At 35.4% G+C, this 16,834-nt stretch overlaps 2 protein-coding genes across 5 annotated transcripts in view; one reads left to right on the top strand and one right to left on the bottom strand.

Moving 5' to 3' along the window:
• The window catches only part of SPARCL1 (SPARC like 1), a 48,881-nt gene extending 45,792 nt beyond the window's left edge, over window positions 1–3,089 (top strand). For both annotated transcript variants that reach the window (XM_037132430.2, XM_037132429.2), the window contains exon 11: window positions 2,674–3,089. In XM_037132430.2, coding sequence (XP_036988325.2) covers window positions 2,674–2,702 — 29 coding nt within the window. In that variant the 3' untranslated portion in view covers window positions 2,703–3,089. The remainder of the gene's footprint in view (window positions 1–2,673) is intronic.
• Window positions 3,090–9,026: 5,937 nt separating this feature from the next.
• Window positions 9,027–16,834, bottom strand: part of NUDT9 (nudix hydrolase 9) — a 49,391-nt gene continuing 41,583 nt past the window's right edge. For all 3 annotated transcript variants that reach the window (XM_037132386.2, XM_037132384.2, XM_037132385.2), the window contains one exon: window positions 9,027–16,134. In XM_037132386.2, coding sequence (XP_036988281.2) covers window positions 15,956–16,134 — 179 coding nt within the window. In that variant the 3' untranslated portion in view covers window positions 9,027–15,955. The remainder of the gene's footprint in view (window positions 16,135–16,834) is intronic.

Below are 16,834 nucleotides of genomic sequence, written 5' to 3'. Positions count from 1 at the left end.
AGTTGTCTATCACTGAATAACAAATGACCCCAAAGCTTAGAAGCTTTAAGGGTATAAATGGGGAGGGATTTTGAGGAACAAGTATGAAAGACACAGGGATGAGGACTGGGGGAAGGGAATGGGAAAGAGGGGGGAGACGGGGGGGGGGGGGGCTGGGATGGGAGAAATAGACAAAAAATGTACTTGAAAAATAACTAAATAAAAATTTTTTTAAAAATCCCTCTCACAGTCTCCAAGGGTCAGGATTGCAGCCAAAGTTTACCCAGATGGGTCTGGCTGAGGGTCTGCTCTAAAATCCCTCACAGGCCAGTTGTCAAGAGGCTTCAATTCCACAGCCCGTGGTCCTCCTGACAGGACTGCTCACAGCATGACACCTTCTTTCCTCCAGAGTGAAAGATCAGGGAGAGAGAATCCCAGCCTGAGGCCCTGCTGTCTTTTATAACCTAATCTCAGAAGTGACATTTTACTTCTGCCATATCAGGGTCACACAGATCAAACTTGCTACAATATGGGAGGTGACTCGGGAGGTGCGGATCACTGGGGGCCATCTTGGAGGCTGGCTGTCACATACAGTTTATACCCGGTCAGCACTGATAAAAAAAAATAACAAGTTATTAAGACTCAGATGTACAAGGAACATGTATAAAGGACCCATGGTGGGGACTGACTGGGGAGGGGCGGGGCAGAGGAGAGCAAAGGGGGAAAAATTGGGACAACTATAATTGAACAACAATAAAAAAAGTAAATAGAGACAAAAAACTCAGATTCAAACAAATAATGCCAATTTCTTGCATTATAGAATATTCTAACACCTAATCTATAATCATAGTACTTACAAATTCAAATATATCCATAAAAATGGTCCCATGTTTTCCAATTCTCATGTTAAAAGATACCCAAGTACAGCTGCCCCACCTATTCCACTCCATTTAAAAGAAGGAATAACTAGCTGGAGCAAGAAGTACTTACGTATGCCCTTCTATACGGAACTTGATTTAAAAGGAGGGGTCAAAAGGTAAATTGGAACCATTTATTTAAAGAAAGAAGTCATGCTTTGCTGTTCTTTGGAAACTTTTAGCAGCTCTTCGGCCCGTAGACTCACTCAGGCTCTGTGCTGGTCTGTTGTCTGGGAGGAGCAGGAAGAGCTTAAGGTTCAGTGACTCGCAAAGCTCCTAATGGTCTTGTTTGTTCACTGTGGTTTGGCTGTGATTACATTATTTTGAAGAAGGGAAAAATATTCACACAGTAAGGCAATAAAGCAGATATGAAACACTTGGTCAGAACAAGTAAACAAGTTACTGCTTTGGGATGCAGCTCAAGAAAGCAAAAAATATATATATCTATTTGTAAGTATACCCTTTATTCCCTTGGGGCTAAGAATTCAACAGAAGACAAGATAATTTTAGCCAGGGTTTTCCTGAATTTTAATTGCCTTTGATGTGAACTAAATGTGCTGAGATATTCCAGCTCTGTCATTAACTAGCTATGTGAATTAGGGCATGCCACTCATACCCAGCAGGTCTCATTTTCCTGTATAAAAGCAGTTCAATTAAGAGATGGAGGAGTCTTATTCATTACCCAGGACATAACATAGGTGTACTTATTGACATATATCACACTAATCTTTAGAAAAGCCTTCCAAATGAGACTAATAGGGTAAACGAGTCAGATCATGCAGGTCCTACCAAGCCATTTAAAGACATTACCCTAGGAGTACTGAGAGATCACACCAAAGTGTTTTAAACAAGGGAGTGGTTCCATTGAATTTGTATTTAAGAAAGATTCTTTTGGTTATGTTGTGGAGAAGCCAAAGGACAGTGGAGATGATGTTGTGATAAATTCAAGCAAGAGTTGATGAGAACTTGAACTAGGGCAGTTACATTAGAGAAAAGAATAATAAACATATTCAAGATATAGATTAAAAATATAAATTTATTCAAGATATATTCAAATATATAAGCCTATTCAAATATATGCTAAATAAGTAAATTTATAAGTAATGAGACTGTTATCCCAATTTTACAAATGAAGCCTCTGATCAAAAGAAATATACCAAAGCTCATACTCTTTCCCACTCCTGGAACAAGAGGAAGATTTATATTGGGCAGGAAAGTTACCTGGTGCAGTAGTTTAGTATGCTTCCAGGTAATCTGCTTTAAGTATCTGCTCCACAATTACTGAGTGAGGGTGAGCCATACTGGTAAGGAGTAGTCTTACAGCCCCCGGAGGAGGCTGTTTTCCTCTACACGTGTGGCAGCATGTTCTTTTTTAATTATTTGATTGGAGATTTGATGTAATGGCACTCTACACCTCCTTATTTCCATTAAGTTTTAGCAGCCCTATAGATTAGTATACTTGCTCTCTTGGCCAGGCCTCCCCTCAACATCCCCTACCAGTGGTTCTCTGCCCTGTATCAGAACTACCTGCAGAGCTTTCTAAAAATATACCTACCATTGGGCTACCCCTGGGGCTTCTGATTCAGGAAGCCAAGGGAGAAGCCTGAAGTTATATTTTTTAAATGCTTCATAGGTGATGCTGATGTCCTACCAAGGCTGAGAACCACCGTGCTGCCTTAGTAATTACTGCTCCCATCCTTCAGCTCTGTCATTTGCTTATATTACTCCTCTGTCTAGTTTCTAAAAATGTGCTTTGTTGTGTTTTCACTTTTTACAGAAGACATAGATGAAAATCTCCTGTTTTAAGATCTGAGAGAACTCAAACTTTCCAGCATCCTCCTCTGTTCTGGCCACTTCTGAAATACGTGCAGCCATGACACTTGTAGATTTAATTTAGCAAATGTTTGCATGTCTGAGAGGACAATGAGAGTAATTGCTTGATAACTGTATGTACACCAGGCATTTAACATTAACTTTGGAAATAAAACTTTAATATTAAGTCAATAAATGCAAAATACTGTATGCTGTTTGTAAACAGGAGCTAACACATCACTCTGCATCCATTTGTGAGACACATTCATTTTGTTAATGATATAATATGCATGTCAAGAAAATGGAATAATGCTCATTTGTTGTGAATGTATAATATTTTCAATGTCTTAATACCCTAATAAAAACTCATAGAATCCCAAATGCTTATTCAAGTTTATTTCTATCATTTATTTAAAGAGCAACCCAGGGCTCACACTTCGCGTCTAATTACAATTATGCTTCCTAGACCCTACAACTTAAAAAAAAATGTGTGAGTGTGACTGGAAAAAATGCTTCCTATGGGAAACAAATATTCAGTTGTTAGATGGTAGTTGCTCATGAATGTCCTTGGTCATAATGTAAGTTTAAACACAAAAAAGGGGAGGCCTTTACCGAATTCAATTAAAATGTGAATGATTACACACAACTTGATGCAACTAATTTTAGCTTTTACACAGCCATCCATATATGTTTAGAGAGATGGTAGCTCTGAAAAATTTCTACACATTTCATGTCCTCAAAATATAGTGAAGATAACATGGACAGTGCAGATTCCAACATAGTCTTGATGTCCAACATAGTCAGAGATAAATATTAGTACTGCAAATTGAAAGCAAGAAAATTGATCATAAATGTGTTCTCATTTGATCTCTTCTCTGGTAACTATTAACACAGTAAAAGCCTGATTGCAACAGTAGAAAAGGTACTATAATAGACTTTTCCAAGCTCTGTCACCCACTTTATTTTACTTAAAATATTTCAAATAAAATAAAATGGTTTTTTAAATATATTTTCCTACAGAAAATAAAAGACATCAATATAATTATCTTTGATTATTTCTTCAATTAAAAATATGTTGTTAAGAGCCTCATTTATGATAACCGCTGAGAGAATGTGCCCCTAATTTTCTATGTCAAAATAATCTTCTCTGATTAACGTTAAAATTGTTTTTATCTGTTTTCTTAGCTCAATGGGTCACTTCTTAACTAGACCACATCATACCATATAATGTCTACGTAAAGTTCAATTGAAAGCCTCAAAGAAATGTCTTAAGAGGTCTTAACTAATTACAAACCAAGTTTCTAATTATGAATTTTCTGGGAACAGTGAAATTGTATATGGAGGTATTAATTTGACCTAAATGATCATTTTCAAGTTTTTTTTACATGTTTTGGAATAGTAAAAAGTGATTTTAATGCTAAAAACACTACCTAGATATTTACTAAAACTGTTAATTGAAAATAATTTTCATTTTGAAATGAAAAATATTATTTAATAATAGGAAATTATAGAAGCTTAAATTTTTCTGTTAAGGCTCCTGTGTGTATTGCTGCCCTAAATGATATATTGTAGAAGCACTTTAATATTCTTGGTGGGTACAGTTTTTAATTGTGGGTTGTGATAAAGACATTAGTCTAATCCCAACCAAGGAGTTGAAGTTATTTTCTCAGTAATCAGTCTATAACCCTATCTCTGTGTAATTGAGATGCTTTATAAGTTGGAGTTTCTAGTCTGGAAACAGTTATTCAGCTTAGCTTTGAATTTTGTGACTCATATTGCCCATAACCATAAAGGCATTAATTAGTAACACAGCTTAAATACCAGATGGGTGTCAGATTCTAGGAGACCACACTGTTCCTTGAATTCTTGCGCCGAGGGCCATTTGAAGCAAAGGTAATTTTAAAGGGGCATATTTAGGCTGATTCTATTGCACTAGGTAAAAGAATGTAAGATGTTCCTGTGCTGGATAACTTAATGATTCCTAATAGTTCCAATTAATAAACATAAAAAGAAATACAAGGGTTTGAATCTAAGGAAGAAAAAGACAAAGGGGAATACAAAAAAGGAGGGAAAGGGGGATAGGTTGCCTACATTCAGGCACAATAGAATAGCACAAAGGCAAATCTGCTTTGTTTCAAACACAAATAATATAGTTGATGGGCAACCTATACATGAAGAGATACAACTTGCTTCAGATGGTAGGGATAAGAACATGATGAAGTTGATTTATTTTTCTTCCAAAATTCAGTTCTAGAGTTCAGTGATTTGCTCGGAAACTCACAAGGTAAGTTCATTTGAATTAAAACTGATTGAAGACCATATAAAGGTTTGCTTTCAGAATCAGCTGGCCAGTAAAGATGACATTTATTTGCTTTATGGAATCTACTCATATTGTACTTATTGTCTACCAACTCATGATTTTCTTCATGAGAAATTATAATTGCTAGTAACAGCATCCCGATGTTGCGGCCATTTGGTGGTGAGTCTCATGGCAGCAGAAGCTCAGTGTGGATTTATTTGTATATTACATAAGAAATTTCACAGTGGTACTTTTCCAGTACTAAGGATAATAGGACAATGGCGTTTGAAGACCTGTGGGTAGAGATCACAAATTCAAATAACTTCAGGGACCAAACAGGTATAGATTGAACTATGAGATTATGAGGAAGAGTAGGAATTGTATGCAATGTTATGAGCCGGAGAATGCTACTCTTACCTAAAGGCATTTGAAGTGTTTTAAAGCACTGTCTAGGCTTACAAAATCTGAATCTAGAGGCAGAACTTAGCCTGACCACTATTTCAAACCCTCTAACTAAACAGCCTATTTATAACAAGAATAGGACTTAGATAGAAAAACCTTGAAATGATCTAACCCTTCCATTCCAGACTCTTTCTTCAGAATGAAATTTCTCGTCCTGGCTGTCCTTCTGAGCACTGTCCCTGCTCTGCCCATCCCTGTGAGTACTCCCTGCCAGCTGTGCACTCCACTTCCAGTCTAGAGGCAATGCGTCTGGGCTAGAAAGCACTTTGAAAATGCTTTCATTTCACAAAAGAGGAAAGTGGAGTCCAGGAAAGTTGTAGTCTTGGAATGCACTGCTTGTACAAATCCCAGCTTCATGCACCATTTGCTAAGTGTGAGCCCTTGAGAAAATAACTAACCCATGGCTTTCCTGTCTGTAAAATGACTTATAAGAACTAGCTCAGTAGTGGCTTGTTACCTATTCTCGTTAGAATAAAATCTCTTTGTAGTGATTAATGTATTGTCACATGTTGCTTCACCATATTGCTGTTATTGTTTTACAAGCTTGAACAATCTGGAGAGAGTTCCAGTGGTCAGGTAAGCTTCTAGTTGTATTTTCAAATGACGTGTTTGTCATTTTAAAAGTTTGCAGTTGCCTGTAATCGCTGACATCATGTTTCTTTTTGCAGAGGTTTTATTTTTACCCACTACAAGGACCACCATTTTTCCCCCAGTTTCCATTTCTCCCACCCCCACAACTGCCCCCGGTAAGTAGGGGTTTGGGAAATCTCCAAATGTGAAAAAAGCATTTATTAGTTGGGTAATGATCATGAGCATTTCCAAATTTTAATATAGAACCACGAAGCTCTGTGAGATGGCCAGGCATTAGCTGCACACATCCCCTCCCCACAGAGCTTCTGGTGATGTGTGACAAGGGGGCCACAAATTCCCCTCAAGTCCTCAGAGATTTTTTCCAGTGTCTTTCTCCACTTGCCATCAGAAAGGTGTTTATACTGAATTACTTTAACTACGATAAAGCCACTGTACATGAACAGAATATTAACCTCTTGCTGTAATACCCATTCTGTTTTTCTAAATCCCTTTGTTGCTTTCTTGTGGCTGGAGTGTTTTTCCAGCTCTCCCTAAGTTTTTCTCACTGGTCAACAATATCATTAGTTCTCCCTTATTATTTGACCCTCTCCCATCTTCCTAATACCTGGATTCTTAGAATACTCTATTTAATAAAGGCCAGAACCATGCTAAATATGTAATAGAATTGCCTTTATTCTATATGTCATGCTTTTGTTGGTACAGACAGCATTCATTCAGTTAATATTTACTGTGTCTATAGTGAGAACTGGAATACAAAAAGTATAAGTCTGATGAGGAAGAGAGATTCACAGAAGAAAAAACTGTGATTTGATAAGTGCTTCTGGGTGTAAATACAAAGGCGGCTTAGACTGTGGATCAAAAAATTCACTCAGAGATGGTTTCTGGCCAGGTCCTGAAGGATGGGCAGTTGGGTGGGGCACTCCAGGCCCAGGGAACCACAAATGCTTGGGACAGACCTACAAAGGACACAGCAACTTGGGGGACAAATGACCAGTACAATGAGGCTGAAACACAGGTTGGAAACATGATACATTTAGACAGCATTTAAGCAACGATGCTTTGGAAAGTTCGCACACATTTTAAAATAGTATCTTGCTTAACTTCCTGTTTATCACCTAAAATTTAAATAGTAATATAAATGATTTTGCATAATTTTGTTTTTTTATCTAAATGTAACACACTCCTTCCCTTTGCTTGTGTTTAATTTCAAGTGATTTCTTAACTTTAAGTAGGCTTTTGTAAATTTGTCAATGAAGTTACCGTCCTCAGGGGAGCATTCTTCTTAATATTTTCACCTCCTGAGTATTAGCCACTAAGTTTTTAAGTACTTCTATTTTAATTAATTGCTAATTATTTTGGTTCTAGTTAAATCTAGGTGCATCATTTCCCTTCTGAGGGCTCACATTCAGTATGATTTGTTTTTAAATTAATGCAAAATCCTGGAGTCTTGGTTTGTAATTAGGAGTTGGATTCCTAGTCACGGCACATGCTGAGGTTGAGGCAACCAATCAATATTTCTCTCTCAGATTGATGTTTCTCTCCCTCCCATACCCTCTCTCTAAAAATCAATAAGCATGTTGAAGATTTAAAAAAAAGAATTTGGCAATCTCTGTTATTTAGAAAACTATGTTAATCTATGTGAAAAAAGAAATCACTATTTGGAATGGAACTATTCCTTCCACCAGGTGGCAGAATAGCATTAAGTATCAGGCAAAGAATGACCTGTGGGGGAACTGATAGATTTGCAATAATCATCAACATGTAGAAAAGATTCCTGGGCTTTAGGTTAGACAAGTTAAGCAAACTAAGCATACCTCTTGAAAGACAAAAATTATTTAAAATCCATTAGAAGCTAACCTCCACAACTAGAGTGTGGGCTCCCTGAGAGCCCATAATTGCTCAATACAATACTGGATGGATGGCTAGATGGATGAATGAAAAAACACACCAAAACAACATGTTCACATTTTATTTTATTCACAATTTCACTTTTCTTTTTTTGTAGATTCCAATTCCCCTTCCCATTCCTTTTCCGTATGATCCAAATCAGGTAATTATACTTAAAGTTCCCCTTTTAAAAGTATTTAAATGAATGCAAAACTTGAAAATTCTTTTAATCAGAGAAAATCTGATACCGAGAATTAATGGTTACCATTCCCTTTTGGGGATCATTAGTTATGGACATTTTGTCTGACTTGAGTCCTTTGATGTAGAAATCTCACATACCCTTGAAAACTGAACTACCTGAACCTGAAATTTCCTTGATTATGTAGAGGAAATCCAAGGGACCAGTAGCAAAGGCAAGGTTATTGTAAGTCAAATAACCTGGGGATGCAAGCTCTGCCACTTACTACTTTGGATTAATCTCAAACTCCTTTGAGCCTTACTTTCTTCTTGAATATAAAATAGTGAAAATTATTTATTTAGTCCATTATACCTCTTAAATTTTATGCTTACATTTGCCTTTAATGGACTGGGGGGAAATGCATTCATGTTAAGATGGAATCTGTTTTAGAAGCCTCTGAACTAGATTTGAGGTTATGGTCATGGTATAAAAGGATTATTTAAATTTTACTTTTGATGGGATTTTATTGAATGAGGAATAATTACATATGACAAAACTGACTCAGTCACAAACCAAAAAATAAGTTGTGTATATGACAGCAACTTTTCCTAAAATTACAGGAAGTGACATTGAAGTTTTCTTTCATAAAGAAGTGACCCCAAAATACAGCTTTTTTCCAATCCAGTAAGCCTAAGTGTGCTGATCTTTCCAGAGGTCCCTGCTCTCTGGAGCCCATGACAGAAAACAGGGGAGTTGGCTGTGGGGGTTTACCTAAAAGATTAGTGAATATGAACCATAATGACATTTTAGAAATCTAAGAATTCTAAAAAGCATGCTTTTATTAATCAAGGTAATATAAAATATATAACATAAAATAGATAAAATGCTGCATTATACCTCCTTGATTGCTTATTTCCTTTATTTTAGGTTTTGACACCTAATGCTCTTATACAGGTAAATAAATATATTCCAGACTGTCAATCTATAAAGTTTATAAAAACATTCCATTCCATACCCTACCTAAGATTAGCCAGTTCACTATGAAAGTTACTATCTTTACCATTCCAATTCATTTGGAAACAAAATAAAGAACAGCTATTAAATTTAAAGACATAAAAAAATCTCAATGCCTGCAAACAGTTCTACATTTATTTATTCATTTCATCCAAACTATAAATCAAGAAAACAACCTCTTCTATCATTGATGAGTGTGAAAGTGAAGAAGCAAAAGAGTTACAGAATAAACTGCTTTAGGAAAGATGAAACAGATGACTCTTCACTAACAAAGCATAAGCATAAACATAATGCATTAAAGATTATCACATCTAAATCCTAACAGGTAATTTTTTAACTGAATTGCACGCACATCATTCAACATTTTGAGGAGGCCTTTTATTGATACAGTAAGTTATTCGGAATCTCAATTTACAAAAACACAAGAGAAATACTTCAATGGAATTATAAAAGGTAACATTAAAAATTTCTATTTCCCAGTCTAAAAAATACTATTCACACTTAAACATTTTCTGAAATCAAGATACATCTCACAACAGATATATACATTTCATCTAGATCTCCTTTTTCTTTCAATTACTGTTATCTAAATGGTACACTTAATACAATTATGGTATCTTAGAATCAGGGACATGCACTATTTCATAAAAATGTCAAGAAGTTAGACCTAAATCATTTCTGTGCCTAAGATAAAATTTTCAAGATTCTTCAATTGACTATTTAAAGTCAACCATCGTGAAGAATACTAAAGCATCCCAGAAAGTTTAAGATCAAACAAGCGGCTTCCAAGCCTAACTAAGAACCTAAGTCTTTTGAGTTCAAACAGCTAAGTCCTCATCCTACGATCTGTTCTATTTAATCAGCATTATGTCCAAATCCAAAAGGAAAATGAAAACTCCATATTTCCAACTAAAAATGTTTTAGGCAACTACTTCCCTCAATGATGACTGGTAACTGCAAGATTAGCAAGCTCATCCTTACATCAAAATGAGGCTAAAGAGCACTAGCCTGTGGTTGCAAAGTCCAAATTCTAATCTCATCGTTATAATTATCTGTGTGACCTTCGGTAAATACATGTATTTAGCACCAGGTTCCCTTCCAGTGAAAATCCTGACTCCTCAGACACATGACTCATTCAAATTACCCAGATCCAAACAATATCTACATATTTTTTTTCTGAACTTTTTAAAAGCACTGCTGGCCACAGCCCATCCTGGAAAGAATCCTGACAGAATAATTTATAGAACTGCTGTAACTTCATGATTGCAAGATTTTTTTTCTCCCAGTGATCCTAGTTAAGTCAGGGAGCTGGAAAAGGCATCCTAAGAGAACAAATGTCATCTCAGATCAAGAAAACTTCAGGCCAGTGTTTAACCTGAGAGCTCTATAACTAAAGAGATCTGCTTTCTTGGTAGAAAGATCAATTTCTTGAGTAAACTGCCAGTCTTTTAAAGAAGGACCATATGGAAGGTACAAAGCAATGCTTTTCCAGTGAAACTGGCTGAAAAATACTTACTTTTGCCTGCTGTTTTTTTCTTTATTACCATTTATTAACACCAACAGTATTAAGGGAAATGTGGAAGTCACTTAAATAGCCTTCTGTTAACTGAGATGTTAAAGTGTCTTGGTATTACAGGTAGCTTTTTTACCAATTTCCCCATGTTTAAATTATAGTTGACAGAATTAAGATAATTTAAATCTATATATTGCATATTCATTTAAAAATCTTACATCATGCACCCTCGCTGGTGTGGCTCAGTGGACTGAGCACCAGGCCTGTGAACCAAAGGGTAACTGGTTTGATTCCCTGTTAGGGTACACACCTGGGTTGCAGGCCAGGTTCCTGGTTGGGGGTCTGTGAGAAGCAACTGATTGATGTTTCTCTCCCTCTCTTTCTCCCTCCCTTCCCTTCTGTCTAAAAATAAATAAATAAAATCTTTAAAATAAATAAATAAAAATAAAAATCTTATGCAAATAAAAAACTAAGCAGTAAAATGTAATTAATGTCTTTAAAAACAAAGATTTTAGCCCTGGCTGGTGTAGCTCAGTGGATTGAGCGCGGGCCTGCGAACCAGACAATTGTGGTTCGATTCCCAGTCAGGGCACATGCCTGGGTTGCAGACCAGTTCCCTGCAGGCCAGTTCCCAGTAGGGGACGCACGAAAGGCAACCATACATTGATGTTTCTCTCCCTCTCTCCTTCCCTTCCCCTCTATAGATAAATAAATAAAATCTTTAAAAAAAAACCATCAATGTAAATATCTTAAACTTAATTGCTCTTAAAAGAATAATAAAAAAAACAAAGATTTTTTATATAGAAAATATTTTAACTTACATAACTAAGTTAAAAGTTAAAAAATAAATCCATTGATAGCACTGATTGTTGACTTTTCCTCTCCTACAGTTAGTCACTTCTATTTTGAACCAACTCCTGGTAAGTCCATATTAATTTTTAAGCTATTATAAACTATAAATGTATTAATAAACTCGAGATAATGTTATTAATTTTTTTATTTTTAGGGCTTCCTTGGGGTAAGATTTCATTCTATGATTATATTGATAAAAGTGACATTTAATCTCAGAAACGGTAAGAATAATTCTTGGGAACCATAAAAATATATGGCAGAATTGAACCCAACTAATCTACCCAATTTAGAGCTCATGAATAATAAGCTTGATTTCCTCCAAGATCTTTGGATCAGAATTTCTGCAGGTCTGAAGAGGCATTTTCATAAAGGCCCATGGTATTTAACAAAATTTCAGCTTACAGAAATATATACAATATTAGGTTAAGAATTTCAAACAGTAAATATCACCTCAAACTTATGTTGTCTTATGGCTAATTCACAGAGCAGTAAGCAAAGCCTGCCATGAACTACCAAAGCTAGAAATGGCCTGATCTCAAGGCAACATATCTATCTCCTCAGCACAAAACATCAGCTAACTTGATGGAAAGCTACAAATTACCTTGAGACTTCCATTTTGATTTCCACCCAAGTTTGCTTTCATTTAAAATGTATGAAAGGTGTATTCCTTTAAAAAAATATCTAAATTAATGTCAATTAAAATGATATATAACATGTATGTATTCTAATCTACTTAGAAGCCAACAAATCAAATCCTCTTAATTCCAATATTGAAAAAGGAACTGGATTTCACCCATGTTTTCCTTCTTACAAGTTTCATTGCCCTCAAGTGATTATTTAGTGCTTCCTACCACTTCAAATGTTCTCATCAGACCATCAAGGGTCAAGTGGGAGGAATTCAAGCTCTATATTGCAGAAAAGACAGTTGAGGATTCAATTTATCAGCATTTAGGTATAACAGAACCACACTATCTCTACCTCCTAATATACATTATTACACCACTACCAACCCATCAGTGATAAAATAACCCTAATATTGGAGGCATGGGTGGAGGAAGAGAAGAAATTATGAAAAAATACCTTCATGTAACAACTAATAATCTGTATCATTTATTTCAACAGAAATAATTTTTCAGCACTGTATCAGAAGTTATATAAGGTTAGTAAAATCTGATTTCAAGTACTAGTATACATTTTAAATATTTTTATCTTGTTTAACAGTTTCAGATTGTGTACATGTTGATAAATTAATATGATGGACACAGGTGTGAACAAAACCAAATTAATACAAATGCTTTCTTCAAAGTATATATTTTAGAACCAGTCTTATTAAAACTTCACAAATATTTTATAAAATACCAATCACATTAAGTCCTTATACTGTAAGACAGAATAACATTAGCCTCTAAAAGTGGTTAGAATTTTTAAGTGCCCTTTTTAGCTACTGGATATTTAGATTTTTAGATAGTTATGCTCTTATGCAAGTTTAGCATATGCTTCTATCTGAGTTTGAAACTCTTTCAAATCTCAAGAGTACCTAGTAGCAATACAAACACTGATTATTTATCCTTAGGTTAAGATATTATCAATTCAATTGTCTTTGGGCCAAATTATGCAAACCGTTTCAACAATACTACCCAAATCAAATATGGCCTTTAATTTCAAGACACAAACCACAAATGTATTACTATGGGTAACATTATTATTAAGTAACATATCTTCCAAACTGCATACTTAAAGTAACAAATCCTGACAGCTTCATAACCTTAGTAGGGAATATAGCAGACAGAGAGTAAGTTTTAGAACTAGACAAGGACTCAAACCCTAGCTCTGTCCCTACCTGAGTATACAATGGGGCACTGTTTCTAAATGCCATTTTCACCCTTGAGGTGGGAGTACCACTACCTGACTTTGCAGGGTTGTGAGGACTACGTGATATAATGCAGACTCAACAACTGGTATCTATTATTACTATTTATTTTACTAAATATCTTTAAAAAACAAAAAGTCTTTATATCTAATACATAAGAAAAAAGCAAATACATAAGCAATATCGCCTAGTGAAATGTCTTAAACTTAAATTTTAATGTTTTTTCTCTATTCTAGATGGTGCTGGATACTTATGGTCATCAGATTATCTATCTGTAAATTTGTAGCAGCAGCTTTATCATTTTGCACACTATTTAAATGTTCCAGTGAAAACTCCAAAGTGCCATGAAGAATTTGTTATTCACAGACCCTGTGCTTTAGTAATTCTTTAAATAAAATTTAAATATAACCTAATATCTTTACTAATATCAGTTTAAATGTATAAAAACTATTATAAAAAGTAAATGTCATTCCTAAGGACATTGCTCAAACTTTCTCAAGAGCTTTTGTAAAGCGATTCAATTTTAAAATATTCTATTCAGTGCCAGAAAGAAAGAATCTCTTCCTGCAAAACAGTAAAAGTAGAATCAGTCTTTCATGCAGGGAGAAGGTCATCCCACCCGCCACGTAATGCACATGCCATCCTTTCCAGGCACAAGTCCCTTATTACATACCCAAGACCAGGAATTTATGGATTTTAGAAAATTAATACCACATATAAACCTTGTAATTCTTCCAGAGGGGTTCAAGGGAAATATCCTACCATTTCTCAGCAAAACTGACAGTCACACTAAGGGCAAAAAAGGCTCCCTGTCAGTTCAGTTCAGTTTTACCACCAAAGAAGTAGTTTTGACACTAGATCAGAAAAAAAAGAAAAACCTTTTGATTTACCTTAACCCTAGTTCTGTCTTGTAGCTACACAGTAAGCTAATGCTGTTTTCAAATGTCCAAAGAAAAAAACAACAACCATGTCTATATTTTCTAAATCTCTTTTGCTTCAAATGCCCCATCTGTAGTCCAACTGGAATGAAGATGAAATTAAGACAGACCCCACTTAGGGTTAGCAGGAGTTGATATCAGAGTGCTTTCCCAATGGGTATCTTAGCCTGGATATGAGACACATGTCCACTGAGACAAGGCAGTTGTATTTTCCTTGCTTCTCCTTGCTACCAAGAGTATTCCTTTTCTCTGGGAATTATAATATTAACAGAGAGTCCCTCAAAAGCCCATTTCAATTCTTAATATGCTCTAACAAAAGCACTAACCCGCATAAGACTTCCCTTTGTCTCTGATTCTAATTCCTTTTTAAACATCTATTTTAATTCATTTATAATATATAGTTACAATCAATAGAGTAAAATAAATATATAAACATAAATTACTCATTTTCTGGATGTATTATTACTTCAAAACTTTTGAAAATGAAAACATAAGCCCTTATTCATTGATCTTCATTGACTAAGAGGGCTGAAATTTCTTTATAACTGAAGTCTCTAAAGACAAGAATACATAAAGTTCCCATTTTTGAAATCAGTTTCAACAAGGTCATATAAAGCAACATGTGAAGCACATAATTAAACGATAACTCAGATTACAAAATGGTGGTGCTCCTCCTCATGGAGCTTGATATGGCAGAAACATCCTTCAGCCCACAGAAAAGCAAGGGGAACAACAACAAAAAAGAACTGACAGACAAGAACTAGATGGACAGGAGAAGTCATGGCTGATGAGAAATTTATTTTCAAAGGAACATCAAGTCCCACCCTACCTGAGGCAGTACAGGGTAACTGCATTTAAGGTAGAGAGAGCACATGCATATAGACAGAAAGTACACATTATTCAGTGCCAGGGAACCCCTGGGACCTGGGCCACCTAATGTCTATCTTCACAGCCCCTTGTTCATGTGTGAGGGAAGGCCTGGAGTGCCAATGGCATAAGATTGTTTTTCCATTGTAGTTATTATTATTATTATTATTTTGTCTTTAAGGCTGTGTTCCTTTTTTATATTTGAGCAATGGCTCAAAAAAATGAGTTACAGTCTCTGAAAAAAATTTCAAACTTTCAATAGAAGCTAATAGGTTAATTTGGTTTTGAAAAATAAGTCAGTGTACTTAACATGTCCCTTTGCTATCATGGCATCACAAGTTTCATGCTAAGAACTAGCACTGAACAAAGAACACAGAACTACCAGAATTGACACCACCTACATGTAACACAGCATCTCCTGACTATACATATTTCAATGACTTTTAATAAATCAAACTTAAATTCCCCCACCAAAAAAAACCAAACAGCATTAAAGTTGTTTAAATTTGGTTTAGAGGCATACTTAAAATAGAATACGTATAAAATATGTTCATATTTCTTTTGACTAAAAAGCCAAAAATACTGTGTTGGATTTCACCATATCTACCTAATTTTATTCTGATGTAAAACCTCCTAAATGAAAATCATTTGAAAGGTGAATAAAATTATTTCCAAGTCATCAACCCTGCCCTCTTGCTAGTATCAGTTCTGTTGATAGTGCCTTCTTCTCAGTGTGTGCTCCTTGGTTGAACTTCAGCTTACATGGAGGCTGTGAGCTATAACCCATGGCAGTCAGTTTCACAGCCCTCACTCCAGTGTGCATCTCGCTTCTCTGCAACTAGTTTGATGAACTGGGAGTGACTCGCATAGAGCTTGAGTTTATCACTGATGTCCACCCACTTCACTTTTCCAGCGTCATCTCCAGCTTCGAGGGTGAGGTTATCCATGATCTCACCTGGTTAACAAAGAAAATACATAAACAAGAAAAAGTAATACATTTATTCATTTTTTTCCACATAACTCTCTGTCTTCAAGTATTCTTACTAAAAATAAGCAAACAATCATTGTCTTAGGTGGCCAAGTGAATTAAAAACTAGGATAGTCCAAATTTTCCAAATCTCCAAAAATTTTTTTAAAGATTTTATTTATTTATCTTTGAGGGGAAGGGAAAGAGAGAGGGAGAGAAACATCAATGTACGGTTGCCTTTCGTGCATCCCCTGCTGGGAACTGGCCTGCAGGGAACCGGCCTGCAACCCCAGTATGTGCCCTGACTGGGAATCAAACCACGATTGTCTGGTTCGCAGGCCTGCGCTCAATCCACTGAGCTACACCAGCCAGGGTTCCAAATCTCCAAATTTTAACTATGTTTCAAAATTTTAAGTAGAGGGGCCAGTAAGCAAGTGTTTTTCTTTAGAAAGAAAGGATATTATTGTAAAAAAGAACTTCATATGTAAATAAGCATAAAACCTTATATAAAAATAAATCCCAGAGAAATTATGGATTTAAATATTTAAAAAAACAATTATCAATGACTTGTTTTAGAGTTGGATAAGTGAACTTTTCTAAGTATGAAACCAAATGAAAAATCATAAAGTATTTATAATTATATTAATGAATACATGTACTGTATTTATTTATATAATTATTATTATGG

The sequence above is a fragment of the Artibeus jamaicensis genome, unplaced genomic scaffold, assembly GCF_021234435.1.
Source record: "Artibeus jamaicensis isolate MK-2021 breed Jamaican fruit bat unplaced genomic scaffold, CSHL_Jam_final contig_452, whole genome shotgun sequence".
NCBI lineage: Eukaryota > Metazoa > Chordata > Mammalia > Chiroptera > Phyllostomidae > Artibeus > Artibeus jamaicensis.
The sequence above is the reverse complement of the archived record's forward strand: the minus strand, read 5'-3'. Positions and strand labels throughout refer to the sequence as shown.